General features: G+C 48.8%; 2 protein-coding genes and 1 long non-coding RNA gene across 4 annotated transcripts in view; 1 reads left to right on the top strand and 2 right to left on the bottom strand.

Annotated features, from left to right (window-relative positions):
* LOC129381301 (uncharacterized) overlaps window positions 1–18,381 on the bottom strand; it is a 181,023-nt gene that overhangs the window by 121,689 nt on the left and 40,953 nt on the right. The gene's annotated exons all lie outside the window — the stretch shown is intronic.
* LOC140216711 (uncharacterized) overlaps window positions 1–18,381 on the top strand; it is a 350,595-nt gene that overhangs the window by 328,805 nt on the left and 3,409 nt on the right. Inside the window, exon 4 of one of the 2 annotated variants that reach the window (XM_072287143.1) lies at window positions 12,245–14,871. The exons of the other annotated variant lie outside the window; for it this stretch is intronic. Within the exon in view, the coding sequence (XP_072143244.1) occupies window positions 12,245–12,452 (208 nt within the window). The 3' untranslated portion in view covers window positions 12,453–14,871. Of the gene's footprint in view, window positions 1–12,244; window positions 14,872–18,381 lie in introns of those variants that run through there. 2 annotated transcript variants of the gene reach the window in all.
* LOC129381335 (uncharacterized) lies at window positions 596–7,053 on the bottom strand. The gene is made up of 3 exons (XR_011892992.1): window positions 6,943–7,053; window positions 2,035–2,155; window positions 596–915 (listed from the first exon to the last, which is right to left on the bottom strand). It is a non-coding gene; the product is annotated as an uncharacterized lncRNA (long non-coding RNA).

The raw sequence follows: 18,381 nt of genomic DNA, 5'->3' as shown, positions 1-18,381 counted from the left end.
TTTCAACTGCTGTTGGCAAGACCATATGGTGGCCAAAGGGTCACTGCAGATTTTTTTTCAGGGCAAGAAAAGCCTGCAAAGCAATTTAAAGCGGGGTTAACATAGAGCAACATATTCATTCTCCAGGCATGGGTTACCCATACCATTAGAAATAGTCAAGTTGGCTACCTCCTTCTCTTGAATAAAATGAACTTCGTCGTGTCAGTATATATTTAAATATATTCTGTATGTACAAGGTGTTTGCAGTGGAAACGAACCGTCCTCAACGCATGGGGACTGCTTCGTCCACCCTCCCTACCTGCGTGTAGGGCAAGAGGCGGGCACCCCAGCTCGGTGGAATAGTTTTCAATCAATCGCAGTGGAAATTGAACAAAATAATGTCTGTGGTGCTTCTAATGCGCTTGTCCTCCTATCGTCGCACGTATGCGCACACTTGCGACTAAGCTTTTAGTCACACACAATAAAATTTTATCTGAAGAGGTAGAGGCAACTCAAAATAAATGTCAAATATGGGTAACTCTGGTAACGACACTTTAGGTGGGGGGAGTTGACGACGGCATCACTCGGGGAGGCACTGCTGCGTCCCCCCCCCCCCCCCCCGCCGTGGTCACCGCCTGTGGTGTGGGTGAGCATGAATGTGTTTAATTAATAGTATGAATGTGCACTTAGGAGCAAGAGCCCCTGTCAGGCCAAATGGCCTTTAGCTCTTGTTTCCTCTTTCTGTAATGAAGAAAGGAAATAAACTTCAAACTTCAAACTACAACATGGCGATGACGTTGTTCGCGATCTTTCTGGAGAGCTCCTCTGGGAGTCCAGTAGCCGTTATGATAACCAAAGTGGCCCTCCGGTAGCTTCCGCCCTGGCAGAGTACGACACGATCCTGCAAGGTCATCCTGATCCTCATATTCGGCAAATCTGGAAAGAGAATTTTTTTTATTCGAGTGTTTATCCTAGGGTGGTTGCTTGGGGTAGTTCACGATAAAAAACGACGTACAGCGCGAAAGACAAGGAGTGCAAGAGACGACATACAGAGCGCAGTGCATGTAGTCTCTCGCAGTCCTTGTCCTCTACGCTGTACGTAGTTTTTTTATCATGTTTTTATCATTAGGGTTGCCAACAACTTATCCTAGAAGGAAATGGATCAACAGTATAGACATTCTTTTTCGGTGTAAGGAGACTCCGTTGAAGGGTCCATTAACCATCTCCTGGGCTTGCTGTGAAAACACAGACCCAATAGCTGACATCAATCATGAAGGGTGTTTTGCGCGTCTTCCTACTGTTACTGCGTGAAGTAAATGAGAATCTGCTTGCGATATTATAATAATTACGTGTAACAATAATTACAGCCCGTGCGCGGCCTCAAGGGTGAATGAGCAAGCAGCACGGCCTTAAATATGATAGAATGGTCCTTTGTACAAGTCTAAAAAATTGCAGTTAGTTACAGCCCGCAAGTACGACTAAGAATAAAAAAAGAGCAAGTCTTCGAAAGTGTCTATCGCACGGCCGTCATCAACTTAGTTCCTAGTGTCGCTAGCGAGTTCTATGGCAATGCAAATGCAATGAATATTATGTGCAAGTCGTGGCACCGTTAACTTTTATGGTGAAATTAGGAGCGTTCCCAATAATTGTTGGGTGCTATTTGTTTGGATGTTAAGAAGTTTTGTAGAATGTCTGCCCTGTATCTCCGGTGGACTAAACATGAAGCCTTGCTTACAGATGATTAAAATTAGGGGCAAGTTATGGACGAGGTATAGACGAAGTTTCAAGCATGTGGAATAATGAGAGCCTCAGCAGTAGTAAATTATGTATGCAAGGGCTCTGGAGCATTCATGATCTAGAGCACCACTGCAGTGCTATGTGCCCAAGACCATGGAGGCTCTGGATTATCCACATTATGAGTTCCGATCGCTGCTATGCAGGCGCAGTTGGTCATGCGTGTCTCTTGGTGCAGAATGTCAAACTCTACTATGCAGTGGTATCATATATCGGGAATTCTATGGAATCACAGATATTGAGATACGGGGAATCTCTTACCACTGCTGATACCTTGAGCAGCGTGACCGATCTCTTGCTCGTTCGCGAATGACTGCGCCGCTTGGCTCATGTCATTGACGAGCAAGGTCAGATTCGAATCGTCGATTTTTTCTGTCTGAACCTGCAGTGAGAATATTTCTTTCAGTTTTTCTGCTGTCTTACAACAAGGTGCCATGAGTAAATGCACACCTTACCAAGATTTAGCATACGTGAGCATATTAAAGAATATAATGAAATAACAAAAGTTGTGGCTATTTCATTTCTGAGCTAAATTTGGCGGTCGCGGAAGGAGGAGGAAGTTTATTATTGCAGAAACCGTTGCGCGGTTTATTCCTGGGTGGTTCCCTCTGACAGGGCTCCACTGGCGATCGCGGCTCGCCGGGCCTGGTCGAGGGTCGCCAGTTGGCTTCCCAGGTCCAGTTCGGAGAGTCTCGCCTCCCAAGACCACGTAGTGAGTGTGTGTGTTGTGACTCGTGGCGAAATTGCGTCGACCGGAAGGTCGGTGCATTCGTGCGTTATGTGCGCGAGTGTCGCTGTGTGGTTGCTACACCAGTGAGATGTTCGGGACGTATAACTGTCTGGGGAGATTGCGTGTAGACGAGACAAGTGTGGGTAGGTGTTGACTTGTCGTTAATAACTCGTGGGTCGCTCGTCGGTCTGTCGGGGGCTGAAGAACGGTGTGGTCTGCCGCTCGGTTAGTGAGACGGCGAGCTGCGCAGTTCGCCTCTTCGTTGCCCCGCAGGCCTTCGTGCCCGGGGCACCAGACATCTTATCTAATTGGCTGACAAGAGGCGAGGAGCATGCTCAAGTGAAGAGGGAGGCGATGGGGCTGAGTCACTGCACTGAAAATCGATAAGCGGCTGAAGAGGATGCTGCCGGCGTCTGCGATTGGTCCGCTTTCCCTTACTTAGCTTGCAGTGCCTGGTCGAAAATCGCGGCGGCATGCAACGGAAGCTTAAGAATGCACTAAAACGGATCCTCAGCAAAGAAGTGTTGGCAGAACGAGGTCGTAAATGGGCCGAAAGTGCTCGAAAAAGTTATACAGCCACGTAAACAGAATTACTATACGCAAATAAACCCAGGATCTTCGGCAAGTGCGAGCAGCGAGTGCCTGAGCGATCGGCAGCAGCCATTTTTTATTCCTTTCGGAACCGGGCAGCCTGCGGCTATTCAGAAGAAAATTCAGTTTTGTTCGGCTTATTAATGCATCTTGAGTGCGGGCACGTCACTTTGACGCGATGAGTATTGGCGGCCTTTTGACGTCGCGTGACAGGCAGTGGAAGTGCGTGCAACCCGAAAACTTTTGGCCAATAGCCAAGGGCTAATGGCAAAAAGGCGCCGAATCAGAAATAACTTTTTCTTTTGCTCGGTCAAATCATGCATAATCAGCGTGTACACATCATATCATACGGGGAGCTATCGCGGTTTTCGTGACGTCGCGTGACAGACAGGCGAAGTGAGGGTGGTTCAAAAAAGTTTTTAACCAATCGCGGAGGACCGATTGCAGAATTGGAATAGGAAAGTTTGGTATAGTTTTACATAATAGCGCCCCAGCTATTTTATTATAATCTCGGGTGCTCTTCTGAGGCCTAATTTCGCCGGTTACACGTGTCCTACTGGAGCAGTACTCTAAAAAAAAACAATCTATTACCGCGACGAGAAAAGCACCCCGAAACGATAGCACCGCCCCGCGACTTCTGCAACACACCACGCCCGTGCGAGGAGAATCACGGAACGCCACCGAGGAGTCCGTCCGTCCGGCCTGTCCAGCGAGCCGCACCAGAGTTTTTTAAAAGTACATTCTTTCATGCGACTAGAAGGTTAAAAAATTCATCTGCGGTTACGTGTTTCCATTTCACGAGATATTGGCTGGCGAAAAAAATCTGTCTCGTGCGGCACTTTGCAAACGGAGCGAAGCGTGGCGCGACTGCCTCGCTAATCGTGATGAGTGGGCGGGATTCACAGCAGCCGCCGCAGACGGACCTCCGCTAATGCAACGCTTCGTCCATGCAGGCGACGCGCTCTGCTCTGGCGCCATCTCGCAGCCATCGTCGCCACAAAGCACGCGTCATGCAGGGCACTATGCTTTTCTTCTCACGCTTTCGCCGCACCCTCTCCTACCCCTGCTTTCGTCCTTGCGATCTCTTCACTATCGCCACATTTCATTTCACGCTGCACTCCGCATTGCTCTTTGATCCTTCGCTGTTGTGCTCGTTCGCTCGGTTACGCCGACACTCGCGCTACGAGGCCATACAGAATCAGGTCTATAAATACTGGGCTAATTGTGGGAGCAGCATTCATTGACCGAACTACAGCATTTGGTACTCTGAACAATTCTATTCCTTTGTGTGAACTATAGAGACCTACGGCATCACTGGTCCTTCATGGCTAGCTAACTAATCGGTCTCAAGTTGTACATGGCAACGGTCAGCTTTCATCAGCTAACTTTATCAACTTTGGTGTTCCTCAAGGTTGCATTATGAGGTCCCTTACTGCTTCTGTCCTTCATAAATAATCTACCCGACGCGCCTACCAGTCGCACGTTCCTCTTGTAGGCCGATGACACAACCGTTTATTCATCTCATTAGTGATTTACAGTAATGCAAGATCAGCGTAACGCTGAACTTGGCAATATAGACAGGTGGTGCTCACTAATGGTGGATCCACACGACGGACGAAATCCGTCTTTTTCGTGACGGACTGCGCATCACGTGACTACGCGTCACGGATTTGTGCCGTCCGCGCGTCGTCCGCGACCCCCACGGACGGAAAATGCCGAGCTATTTTTCGCATCCGGATTTTGGGGGTCGAATGCTGCGGATTTAGCCCAGCATGTTCTGCAGTCTGGCAACAAGCGCGGCTTTGGGATCTTTCTGAAACAGCTTCATCGCTGCTGACACCATTCGTGTCCAATTCGGACAAAACAACAGCCATTGCGGCCAACCGTCGTTTCCTTTCGATCTCCATTTTCATTCAGAGTGAAAACACCTATGACAAAGTCTTTGTTACACCGATGGCGCCATCTAGAGTGAGTAGAAACAAGCAATTATATTAACTTACGGCCACTGAGACCCGCCCGGGCCGCCGCAACATCTTCGAGGCCATGTTCAGCCAATACAGCCACTCTAAGCCTACACGCCGAGAATCTGAGTATCGCTTTCGGAAACGGTGTCCACTCATCACGAATACATTGCTGTCGAAGCTTCTGGACACAAATTTAAACCAAATACAATCCTCAGTTTGAAAGTTACGGGCCACACAGTGGACGACGACGACTTGACAGGTTCGAGGCGGACGGCAGTCGCTTCGGGCGTAGCCGCCATCTTTATTTTTCCGGCGCGGTCGTCTACTCAGTCCGTCCGTCGTCTGGATGCGCTTCGCAGCCGGACGGGCGGCGGAATAAGCGTCCGCGGCACAGATTCGCGCGGAGCCGTCCGTCGTGTGGATACACCATAAAGCACCAAATTATCTTCGAATCAGTCCATCAAAATCATGTTTTGTTTCATAACCTTCAAACAACAATTCCGCCTACTACAGGTGTATCATTAAGTAATCATATCCATCCAATATCTGACAGCGTTACAATTTTGGGTGCCATTTTAGAAAAGCTATTAAATACGCATGGTTACCTCGCTTCTAAAATAAATTTCAATTTGTACTCACTTTATCATCAAAACACGCAGCTATTTTCAACCTCATATCTCATATGCTTCGCTCGTTGCATATCATTGTTACATACATTGCCATTTATCATACTGTAAGCAGACGCTGCGCAGACGAGGTGGCGCGGATGAGCACATCTCGATGGACAATCGGCGATCCTATCAACTAAGAATTTGTGCAGCTTCCACAGTGCTGCAACAAGCCAGCTGTTTTACTCCTTAGCGCCAACGTTAGATCCATTGTTTATTTATTTATTTACACAATACTGCAGGCAGCAATGCTGCCCAAGCAGGAGAGGGATTACAAAAGATGCTTTTTCAATATATTTTCTTGTGAAACATGAGATATGCATTCAACAATACATTCTGGTAAATGAGTCCATTCTTCACTCGTAAGTGGAAAAAAATGATTTCTGGAAGATTTTAGTGCTTGCAAAGTATGACTGGACTACTTTAGAATGAAAAATACGCGACGACCTTTGTAGAGCATGGGCAATATGGCATCCGTTACAGGAAGTACCCCGGCGTAAAACACTTTCGTGTTACAATGCACTTGTTTGTGGCTACTATTCGCCAGTCACGCAGGCGGAGGACAAAGCCGGTCCGCACCACGCAGCATGGTCAGACTGGATCGTATGAGCGCGAGGACGCACACGGCCCTGTCGGGCACAAATCAAACCCTGCGCAATATGCACTACATCTGCATGTAGCTGCGGTCTGCTACGTAACGCAGATACGGCAGGGTACCCCGACGAGTCCACTGGCTCAGCGCTGTGCTGCTCGCTCATGACAAGCGCGTTTGGCTTAGGTTTGACGCGTCGCAGGCACCAAAATCGGGGGCAGTGGCGTCTACAATAACATCCAAAATCGCATGTCAACTGCGCGCCATGGTGACATATAGACAGCGGTGCCTTGTGAGCACGCCCCGCTCTGTCGTAACCTTGGTGGCAGTGAAAGGCATTGAAGGAGGAGCGGAAGCACCGCGAACGCCGCGTTTGATTGCCAATAAATCCACTTCTAGTGAAACGCATCGAAGTACTTTTCGTGAAAAAGTGTTTATTAAATAGCGTATTTTAACTTCGAATGCTTTTCTCCACTTCAATAAACATGTAAGTGGGTCAGGGCCCGCTTAGGTGCCTCCGAATTCGTAAACGTTACGTAAAATTGGTAGAGTTGACATATACACTAACAGCTTGTGACAAAAACCAAGGAAGTGTATTTGAATTAACAGAAAGCAATCACTTACCCCTTTCTTTGAAAATCTTGCCTTTGCCTCAATCACCTTGGTATCTGTTGTGACCAAGTGGCCACTCGCTCCAGCTTGGAAAGTGTACCCGATTGTCATCGTTCGCTGAAAAACATGGTGAGACATATTCAAGCCGGGACATACCTAAATAGCAATGAAGTATGCCTGATCTTAATGAAATGGGCAAGACGAGACGCTGTATAAGTAATATTCGCAATCTGGGCATAAACGCAATGCGGTTGAAATAAACAGTGACATACGAACAACACTTATGGAATGAAAGTCGTCCCAGTGATTAGGGATTACTGCTCTCAATATAATGGTAGAACAAAATGCTTGCTTGTAGAACACGTACGGCACGCAGGAAGTGCACGCAGAAAAAGGAACATGCGCAGTGAACACCATGCGCGGGAACCACCACGATAACCACCCAGACGGAAATGGGAGGTCTTCGTGCGTTTTTCCTACGTGTTTTGTTTATTGAGCGACACTGACTATCGGTAAATTACTCGAGGCAGGTGAAAAGCTTTGAAGACCTTACAGGTATTTCACCTGGCGGGAAAACGTTGGCTGTCAGAGAAGAAAATGAACGGCGGAATACGCCTTTCAGAGTTTCAAGCCTGAACCGCAGCGCAGGTACGTCTGTACGGCGTCACTGATTTCGAAGCATTTTCGCACGTTTAACATTTTCTGCAGAGAAAGTGCTGAAAACCCTCAATTTTCAGCCACGTGGTGCTTTAAAAGTGGAAGCTTTATCAATCGGTAAACTAATAAGCGGTTCCGAACTGACGCTGCCATTACCTATGACGTCACTGACAGTGACGTCATAGGTATCTTGTGCCCGGTGTGGCATCGCATAGGTATCGTGGGCCCACGTGCGTAGTCGAAACAACAACCAGCTCCGTGGCTCAGCAGCACAATGTCACGGTGACTGAGCCTACAGAGGCGGCCGGGTGAAAGCGGAATGAACGACGCCGCGCGTAGACGGCGACGGCGACAGCGGTTGCGTGACGTGACGTGTGGCCGGTGTACGTGGTACACTTCTGCCGCCGAGGTTGTGTGTCGCCGAAGGGCAAGTCGAGCTGCCGGGCGACTGGAAAACGACAGGCGGCGCCCGGCCCTCCAGCCGCCACGCTACTCCCGTTACATGCAGCGGGTATCCTGTGTCGGAGCGCCTCCCGCGTGCAGGCGTCCCCCGCACGCACTGTTAAGATGCAACAGAGGGCTGAAAAAAGAGACGGTTCGGGACAAAAAAGACGCTGGTCACGCTGTTGTTACACGGTTCCTTCAGTTACACCGCATCACAAAGTCGCAACTGGCTGCATGGCATTTCGTTACCGATGCGCAGCTCGTCTCTTCTCTGACCGATGCACAAAGCGTGAGCTCGACGAGCATTTCTCTCTCTCTCTCTTTTCAAAATGAATGTGCATCTTAACTTTGTCACCACAAATTCAATTAGGCGGAAACTTTCTTTCGTTATTTATTCATGTGAAATGAGAAAACGTTGGCATCTTTTCCGCTTCCGGTCTCGACCAACAACGATCGAAATATCGTAATTCGTGAATCAAGCATCTGTTTTCATCCAAAGAGCGACACCGTGGCATACGCTAACTTGTAGTGCTAAACAGTCTCATTGTGTGCTGCCCACAAATATTTGTTTATTATTATTTATAATGCTCACTAACGTGCATTCCCCTTCTGCTTTTTTTTTTTTTTTTTTTTTTGCAGACAGAACTCTGCGGATTTTATCATTCAGAACTATGCATGGTCGAGCGTCGCATCTAAATCACGGTGGCTAATGTCACAAGATTACGCTGCGTATTATGCGGGAAGCCGTAGCGGGCAATTTTGATCACCAATTGCTTGAGTTCACCTAAATCTAAGTACGCAATCGTTTTTTTTTTTTTTCATTTCGCTTCATTTAAATGCTGCCCAAGTTCACCGGCCGATGAGCTACTGCGTTTAAGGGCTAATTCACACCGGTGACTGACAGTGGTCACGCGACCAAGTTGGTCGCAAACGGTCGCTTTTCTCGAAAAGCGACCATTTTGTGGCAGTCGCGCGACTGTGGTCGCAAAACCGATAAACCAATAAGCGGCGCACCGGAAGTGATCTTTCATGTGTCCACATTCCGCGTAGATTCCGAGAGTTCTCGCTGAGAACGATTTCGCTTTCGTTTCATGTGTCCACATTCCGCGTAGATTCCGAGACTTCTCGCTGAGAACGATAATCTCCGGGATTGCGACTTGCGTGTCGCGCTCAACCGGGCTTGCCTGTGTGAACATCAGTCGCCTTCGGTCGCTTTTCGATCGCGAGTCACAAATGGTCGCGCGACTTCCTCAAGTCGCCTGTGTGAATGAGCCATAACGCGGCACTCGTTCGTTGTTCGTACAGATGACACGTCCGCAACGAGTCACGTGCAGTTTTCGCCGGCTCGGTTGACATTGCCTGACACTTCACGCCATTCGAAGAGTCGCGAGCTGCCCGGGCTGCTCCGTTTCTCACAGACGACAGTGGCTTCGGCTCGCCGTGACACTTGTCCAGTGCGATAGTTAATGGCTCTGAGGGCTAAGCTACGCGCATTTACAGATCGAAACATCACCTTGAACCTGTAGGTATACAAGCCTCTATAAGGGGGGTCGCAATATTATTCCAGATATTTTTCTTTATTTTTCCGTCATGCTATATTCAAATAATGAATCTTCAACCGCACACTACATCCTTGACGTTCATTCGGCTTTCAATGCAAGATTACTCATCCTTGTATTTGCTACCAAAGCATTGCCGTATTCGAACCGCTGATTTCGTGTCTTTTTATTTACATTTCCAGTAAACAAAAATTTATTTCGGAACTGATGCGAATACTCTCATTACTGAAACACTAGTACGGCATCCGTACGAAATAACTGAATTGCAAATTCACATCTTAGTATGGTAGTTAGAAACGTGCGAGCAGTTCCCCCGTCATGCAGTTTCATTAAAGAGAGGCTGACGCGACCAGTGCTCCCAATATAAGCATGCAAATGGATTCAATAGTGAGAACAAAAGTCCGCTCCACGAGGACGCATCGAGCCATCGCACGAGCGTGGGAAACGTAGGTCGGTGGTATTGGCAGCTGACGCAGAAAACGAATGGGACCGCAGGGAGAAGTGGCGACGCGCCGCTGTTCGGTCGTCTTCGATTATAGTCTTACAGGCAAAGCACCCTTTACGCGAGAATTGTGAGACAAAGAGCGCCTTGATGCCAGCAATGTCGTCACCGTCGGGGCATCCTACCATTCATGTCCTTTTTTTTCCTCGAGTCGACTTTAGTCGCCAGTATAAGTTACGTGTATACATCCCGCTGCACATTTTGGCGATTATATAATGTAACCAACCAGCAACAGCACTTCTTTATCGAGTACTTTCGTTGACCGCCGGTAGCCTTCAGCTCCGCGATATAAATTAAATTTAAAACTTCACTATAGCATCTCCAGGTTTGACTTATAGTGAACTTATGAGTGATTAGAGCAAAATATCTTATTTTTTTCTACGTTTGTTAACACGAACGGTAAGATTTTCTTTTCTCTTCCTTTGTTTTTCTTTTTAACCTAGGAAAGACATTAAGAAGTATAATAGCAAGAGCTTGGTGGCGCTACCCACCGCCCAGTTCCAAAGGCGACGCTCATAACATCCATCCATGCATCGGAGTGAGGGCCAGCTTCGAGTCGAGAATCGGGTGAGAACACGGGGGAATGTCTTTCTTTAACAAGTTAACCCCCCTTTCTCGTATCGGGTATGTGTTTCTAGCCGTTTTCGTGGGCTTACCACGAACATAGTGCAGTCTAAAAATGTGCACCGATCGCGAAGATAGCGCAGACCAAATATTCAAGCAGTCCGACGCTCCTCCTACTCTCTTCACGCGAGGGATGACGCGCTAGAGCGCCGTGTGATCCCGCCCCATTCTCATCCCATCTCGCTGAAAAGACATTGTCATTTATCAGCTTCGACTAGAGATGAATTGCCTTCCAACTTTTTATAATCAGCCACCGTTTTCGACGGGCCGATCCCGCTGACAACGTGGGTGAATGCACCGCTCGGACTGATGAAACGAGATAAGGAATATAATCGTTCCGTTATCTAGCCCATGCATACACAACGCCTCCTAGGCAGCACAACGTTGTTGAACTCCTATGTGTGTCGTCGTGCTACCTTGGCCGACTGCGATGGAATCTAATGGGGACGTTCCCGAGTAAGCCGCGGGGATTTTGACGTCAATGCTTTCGTCACGCCGGGCTTGGCAATGGAAATTTCAGTCGAAGTAACATGACTCATAAACCAGAGTGCACAAGCCTGTTGCCTAGGAGGCGCTGCCGTACCTCAACCGAGAGCCAGTATTCTGTGACGTTCCACGTCATTTTTATCATCCGTCCTTCCCGATGGCTGATCCCAACAATAACGGCGCCGCCACTTCTGTTTGTGCCAATGCAAAAACGATGGGAAATGAACTGGATCATTAAGAAATGCGACACCCAGAGAGTACGCCAGTGTTCACACTGAAAAGTTCACAGCAGAACAACAACAACAACAAAAAAACACATCGGACGTGTCTCACTCAGGATTTTCAGAAACGGGGATCCCAAGATTAGTGGATGTCATAATTCTTGAGTACGCAGGACAAAGGAAAAAAAATACTGTAGTTCTTGGTTATGGGCATGCGCACGGCAGCCAACGCTGTTTCGGGATGTGCACTAATGGCATATTCGACTGGCCGCCTCCATCCTCCGAATAAGAGTCGGGCAGATCCGGCGTTCCTCGAACTCAAATGCAGGGGACAGGCATGCAAGCCCAACGTGCAACCAGCTCTCGGAGGAGGAAATGGCAGACGCGAAACTACGTTATTGTAGCGACCGTCTGATTTGGCCTGTATATTTTCATAGCCAAACCTGCCAGCGGCGCTGCCGGCGAAAAAACGGCGGACGCAGGACGCCACCAGGCATGCGGTTATACGGCGAACCGTATACCGCAGAGTGTTACGCTGATGTGGCGGGAAACGCTGTCAAACTCGACCACTGCTCCCACGACAGGGCTCGGAGTGCCTGAGAGCGCTCGACGCGTTAGGAGAGCCATGTATGGAACAGAAACAGCCGGACGTAAGGCGCGCATGCTCTTTCGAAAACAACGCTGCTCTCGAGAGCAGCCCAGAGAGCACCGCTCCGAATGGACCAGCCGAAGGTGCCATCAAAAAAATCAAAAAAATTCGCGCACTTCGGGGGGCCTTTCTACCACCGATAATCGTCGTCTTTAATCTTGGTTCTATGCAGCGACAGTCCCAGCGCGGTTGTGCGCGTGCACGTTGCGCGTGCCGCGAGCCAGAAGCTGCAGCACTGGTTCAAGGAGCTTGCTGAGCCGTTGACGTGGCGACCGTTGTTCTTGGCGCTCCTGACTGCACCAGGCCCTACAGCACCGGTTCCGTACTCGACGTTCGCCAGAGACAAGGGTGAGTGCGTCAATGGGACTGTCGCTGCATAGAACCAGGCGCGTTTATAGGCCATTTTTCCGCTGCGTGCTAGCGTGCGCTGGCATGGCTCAGTGGTAGAGTAGCTGACTGGGAATATTTTTTTCTCATTCCCGGCGATAGCTGCTAGAGACACCAAACACCAGCAGAGGAGCCGGTTCTGGTTCAAGGTTCTGGCTCAAGGCTCTGGCTCAAGGTTCTCAAGGTTCATTCTGGCTCAAGCTCCCACAAAACGTGTTGCTTTGTGGGAGCTTGGTGGCTTTCCTTTTTTTTCTTTTTGCTGGAGGAGGAAAGGGTTGGCGCTGTTCATTCGAAAAAGACCAAGGTCAATGAGCAAGCACATATGAAACGGTAAAAGAAAGTCTCGTCTGCTTTGAATAACTTTTATGTGTCAGCACTATAGAAACAACGGTTTAAGGGTAGTGTTTAATACTTTAGGCAAAGTGCGATTTACGTACAGAAGGATCCAGAGTACAATTGCCGACATTTGCAGCAGATAACTTGTAGTTTGTAGCTTTGACTGCTTTCGACACACCTGTGCATAGCACTGACATTGCTTTCGCAGCCAGTTTGATCGGTTATTTCGCGCTTACGGTTTTCAGTGAACAAAAAAAAAATTATATTCTATGCTTTGGATAAGACTAAATACATAATATTCCGCTCACGATGCACAAAACGTGACACAATTGAGGCACGCAAATTCATCTTGAGGGTAGTGTTGTATAGAACAGCTAGGTATTATAAGATGATTAGGTGTGTTATTGAATTGCAACTTGAACTGGAGACCACATATTTCCAGTATATGCTCTAAATTATGCCAGCCTCTCGATGGCACCCCGCACGTTCGACGAACCCGGAAAATTAAATGTCAACAGAGCCGCGGTCGCGAAAAGGTAGCGGGCCAAACTTTTTGTGTCGACTTCTTTATCGGGAAGTTGTCCATTCTTCAGGAGAGTTTGCCATCAGGCCTCGCACACCGCTACTCTCAGCTACGGTCAGCTGTGCAGTTTGCTGACTGACACCTTCTAAATCGTCCCGTTCTTCAGCATGTCCGACCAGGACAAACGTCTCTTGGCCCAGCATTGGGAGGCACCCATGACTTCTTCTTTTGTCTTTTTTTTTTGTTTCTGGATTTAGTTGACGTAACCGTTGGGTGGGCCTCTGACGATAAATTTCCGGCGATTTTTGTAGTGCAGTAACTTGCTAGGTGGAGGTGGTTTCATGAAAGTACAGCACAAAGCCATAAAATAAAACTCGTATTTTTACTTCTTTCTTTTTTTGGTTCTGTGTAGCTTCGGATAGCTTCGGGCTATCCTCGTGTGGATGTCTTTCTTTTTTTTTTTCATAGAAGTGCTGTGATACGACTGAAGTGCCCTGTATAACGCTTCATCGGAATGCGACACTTGGCACATGGCGTGTCGGCGCCTGTCGGTATACACGTAGCTCGAGTATGTATAGAGCTTGGGTGATATGCATATATTATTCAACGTCGGTGTAGAGTAACTCGCTTTCCTCGCTCGCTTATTAATGACAACTGAAACTGATTTACCGGTCATTGGTTCACTGCAATGCTTTAGCACGCCGCATGCACATCTAATATGGTGCTGATTCGATATACAAGCATTCAGGGTGTCGTATTAAAAAGAGCGAAATATAAGTCTCCAAGTTGCGCTGTTTGTTGTCGACTTCGCCGCTTTGTCCGCCAATGTAAAGAGATCGTGCAGGCTACGTTGCGACTCGCTTAGGAAACACGCTATCTAAGAAACGTGTAAAAAAAACGGACGCAGAGCCCAACGACGCTGCAATAATATGCTCTTGAGTTGAGCTAGATGCCGTATAAAAAAAAAGGAACTAAGAAAAGAATATGTATATTTAAAGAGAAGCAGAAGAATGCTGACTACGAGCTGGGCTCTTCTGTTCTATTTGCATTCTGCGGATTCGTGTTTCTTACCGTACATAACTGCATGGCTGGCTTTTTGTGAAACGCAGTTAACGGTCTTCGCTCGCTTTATTCTCTTGTTCGACTAGCTTTATTTACTAATTTTTTTACTTGCGTAGCTGCTTTCCTCGTTGATGTTACAATTATGCAGAACTCTCCAAGCATATATGTTAAATATCGATTTAACTGCGCGACGTACACTCGGGCTACATTTGACATTGCTCAACCATCGAATATGGCGGGTACATAATATGTATTTTCTGTGTACCATGCTGCCCTTATAGTTCTGTATTAGTTTATTTTACCTCTAAAATCATAACATGGGTGACGAATGAATTATGTGCCAGAAATGCTAACCGTAGCGCGTTCACGGATAAGACGACAGCATATATAGAGCGCGTGGCGCTTACAATTTTCCTCTATATTGACTGATGTCGTATGTCGTGTCAGCAGAAGAGCACTGCTCACTAGGATGTAATGGCAGACCGTGCCACGCGTGTCCAGCTCTGAGGCACCCGCGGAATATATTTCTCAGAGGTGTGTGGGGGGGGGGGGGGGGTGGAGGGGTTGTACGCTATACGTACCGTGGTACAGGCGTTGTTGCCCGGCCGGCCTTTCCGCCTGTGCCGCAGTTTTGCGATCAGCGCGAGTGCCGGACATAGAGTACGTATCACAGCTGCACACTTTTGAAACCGCCGGAGAAAGTGGCCATTTAGGGCCTATCTTTCATCAAGCAGTAATCTGCGTCTGGCGTTCATTTCCCTTCTCTAACACTCTGCCGTTGCTAAAAGATTGCTGTCGGGAGCACCGTGTCACTCACTCTCGCATGCCCTTCGAGATGTGAAAGTACCGGTAGTGCCGTGTTAAAAGGAAAGCCAAGATTAAAGACGGCGATTATCGGTGGTATACACAGGCCCACCGAAGTGCGCGAATTTTTTTTTTGATGGCACCTTCGGCTGGTCCTTTCGGAGCGGTGCTCTCTGGGCTGCTCTCGAGAGCAGCGTTGTTTTCGAAAGAGCGTGCGCGCCTTACATCCGGCTGTTTCTGTTCCATACATGGCGCTCCTAACGCGTCGAGCGCTCTCAGCACTCCGAGCCCTGTCGTGGGAGCAGCCGTCGAGTTTGACAGCGTATTCCCGCCACATCAGCGTAACACTCGGCGGTATAACGCAGCGTCGCCGCTGTTGGCGACGGTTCACCGTATAACCGCATGCCTGGTGGCGTCCTGCGTCCGCCGTTTTTTCGCGGGCAGCGCCGCTGGCAGGTTTGGCTATGAAAATGTACAGGCCAATATACAGGTCGCTATAGTAACGTAATTTCCCGTCTGCCATTTCCTCCTCCGAGAGCTGGTTGCACGTTGGGCTTGCATGCCTGTCCGCTGCATTTGAGTTCAAGGAACGCCGGATCTGCCCGACTCTGATTCGGAGGATGGAGGCGGCCAGTCGAATATGCCATTAGTGCACATCGCGAAACAGCGTTGGCTGCCGTGCGCATGCCCATAACCAAAAACTACAGTATTTTTTTCCTGTCTACTGTGTACTCAAGACTTATGACATCCACTAATCTTGAGATCGCCGTTTCTGAAAATCCTGAGTGAGACGCTACAGTAACGCTGCTTGAACGTCCGATGTGTTTTTGTTGTTGTTGTTGTTCTGCTGTGAACTTTTCGGTGTGAACACTGGCGTACTCTCTGCGTGTCGCATTTCTTGATGATCCAGTTCATTTCCCATCGTTTTTGCCATTGGCACAAACAGAAGTGGCGGCGCCGTTGTTGTTGGGATCAGCCATCGGGAAGGATGGATGATAAAAATGACGTGGAACGTCACAGAATACTGGCTCTCGGTTGAGGTACGGCAGCGCCTCCTAGGCAACAGGCTTGTGCACTCTGGTTTATGAGTCATGTTACTTCGACCAAAATTTCCATTGCCAAGCCCGGCATGAAGAAAGCATTGACGTCAAAATCACCGCGGCTTACACGGGAACGTCCCCATTAGATTCCATCCCAGTCGGGCAAGGTAGCACGACGTCACACATCGGAGTTCATCAACGTTGTGCTGTCTAGGAGGCGTTGCATGTACATGGGCTAGATAACGGAACGATTATATTTCTTATGTCGTTTCATCAGTTCGAGCGGTGGATCCACCCACCTTGTCAGCGGGATCGGCCCGTCGAAAACGGTGACTGATTATAAAAAGTTGGAAGGCAATTCAATCTCTAGTCGAAGCTGATCAATGACAATGTCTTTTTCAGCGAGTTGGGATGAGAATGGGGCGGGATCACACGGCGCTCTAGCGCGTCATCCCTCGCGTGAAGGGAGTAGGAGGAGCGTCGGACTGCTTAAATATTTGGTCTGCGCTATATATCTTCGGGATTGGTGCACATTTTTAGACTGCACTATGTTCGTGGTCAGCCCACGAAAACGGCTAGAAACACATACCCGATACGAGAAAGGGGGGGAGGGGTTGTAACTTGTTAAAGAAAGACATTCCCCCGTGTTCTCAAACGATCATCGACTCGAAGCTGGCCCTCACTCTGATGGATGGATGGATGTTATGACCGTCCCCTTTGGAACTGGGCGGTGGGTTGCGCCACCAAGCCCTTGCTATTATACTGCCTAATGTCTTACCCATGTTAAAAAGGAAAAGAAAATAAAAAATAAAACCACGATGAATTCCCATAACCAAATTTTCTGACCCCCTATTGTGAACTTCGTTTTTGTACGTCTCCGTTTTCCTGTCGTTTCCCTGCTTTTCTTCCGCCAGTCTTCCAATCGCCTCTTACTAGCGAAGTTGAACACAGTGCCGCCCATCGACTGAAAAATGCGCCACGTTTCTCGACAACTGTCGTGGCGCCTCAATGAAGAGCAGTGACTACTTCTGTTCAGGGGTGGCGCTGTGATCGACTTGCGACGTCGCCGTGCGGGAACAGTCGCGTTTGCTGTGAGCTCTCGGCCCCACTGGTATAATGACCTGTATATAGTGTATAAAATCCCTTTCGTTATTCTCACCGACGCCTGACTCGGAGTCTTCGCTACCAACGCTCTGTCACGAAACGGGTGACGAGCGCTACGGGGCCACCTCTAAGTCGTAATAGTGGTGGCAGCGGTGCAAAGTCGTAACAATACGCAACTTATCGACGTGCCAGCTACCCAAAGGTGGCGGCCATGGTGACGCCAATGCAAACCTGATGCCAGCACTTGAGAGCACTGCACAACTTCAACGAAGGCCGAGGAGAACTAATTACGGTGAAGTACAAATAGATGGACTATATTTACGGCAACGTGCTTACCGTTCGTGTGAACAAACGTAAAAAATTAACGCGACAGCGTTAAGAAAGTGTCGCAGAAAAGCCGGTGTCGTCGGTGTCGGCGTCCGCGGCGTTGGCGGTGAGCGATAAATCACGGCAGGCACTTTATAAATAAAAAGCAACTTCCAAGATGGGCTGGGTGGGAATCAAACCAGGGTCTCAGGAGTCTGAGACGGAGACGCTACCACTCAGCCACAAGTTCGATGCTTCAAACCGGTACAAACGCGCCTCTAGTGAATGCGGTGTTGCCTTGGAAACGAGCCGTGGAAAGTTATACTGCGGTGTATGTCGGTAATTATGAACATGTAACTTACAGAAGTTGCAATTGCACGACTAGCGAAGTGCGTTTCCGCTACATTTCTTCTGCGCTTTCCGCACACGCAGAGCCATCTTGCGGCAAACACAGAAGACCCCCTCCTCTCCATGTACGGCGCTGCGCCGACAGATGGCGCGCCACGCGCGCATTGGGGCTGTGCGAGGACCGGTGCGAGGCGGGTCGCGGCCCGGACTCTCTCCCCTGACGACGCTTCGCCTTGCTCCCTCACGGGTTGCAGAATCAAGCGTCCTTCCTTTCTTTAGATCACTATCTGTCTATCTCTCTGCCCGGGCCGATCACGAACGACGTTCGGCTGCGCGCATCGTTTCCCCCTCCGAGAATCCGAGTTCTTTGGTTCGTTCCGCTTGCTCAGGCGCACGTTT

The sequence above is a fragment of the Dermacentor andersoni genome, chromosome 3 (genome assembly GCF_023375885.2).
Source record: "Dermacentor andersoni chromosome 3, qqDerAnde1_hic_scaffold, whole genome shotgun sequence".
NCBI lineage: Eukaryota > Metazoa > Arthropoda > Arachnida > Ixodida > Ixodidae > Dermacentor > Dermacentor andersoni.
Note: the sequence above shows the minus strand (reverse complement) of the source record. Positions and strands in the feature narration are given on the sequence as shown.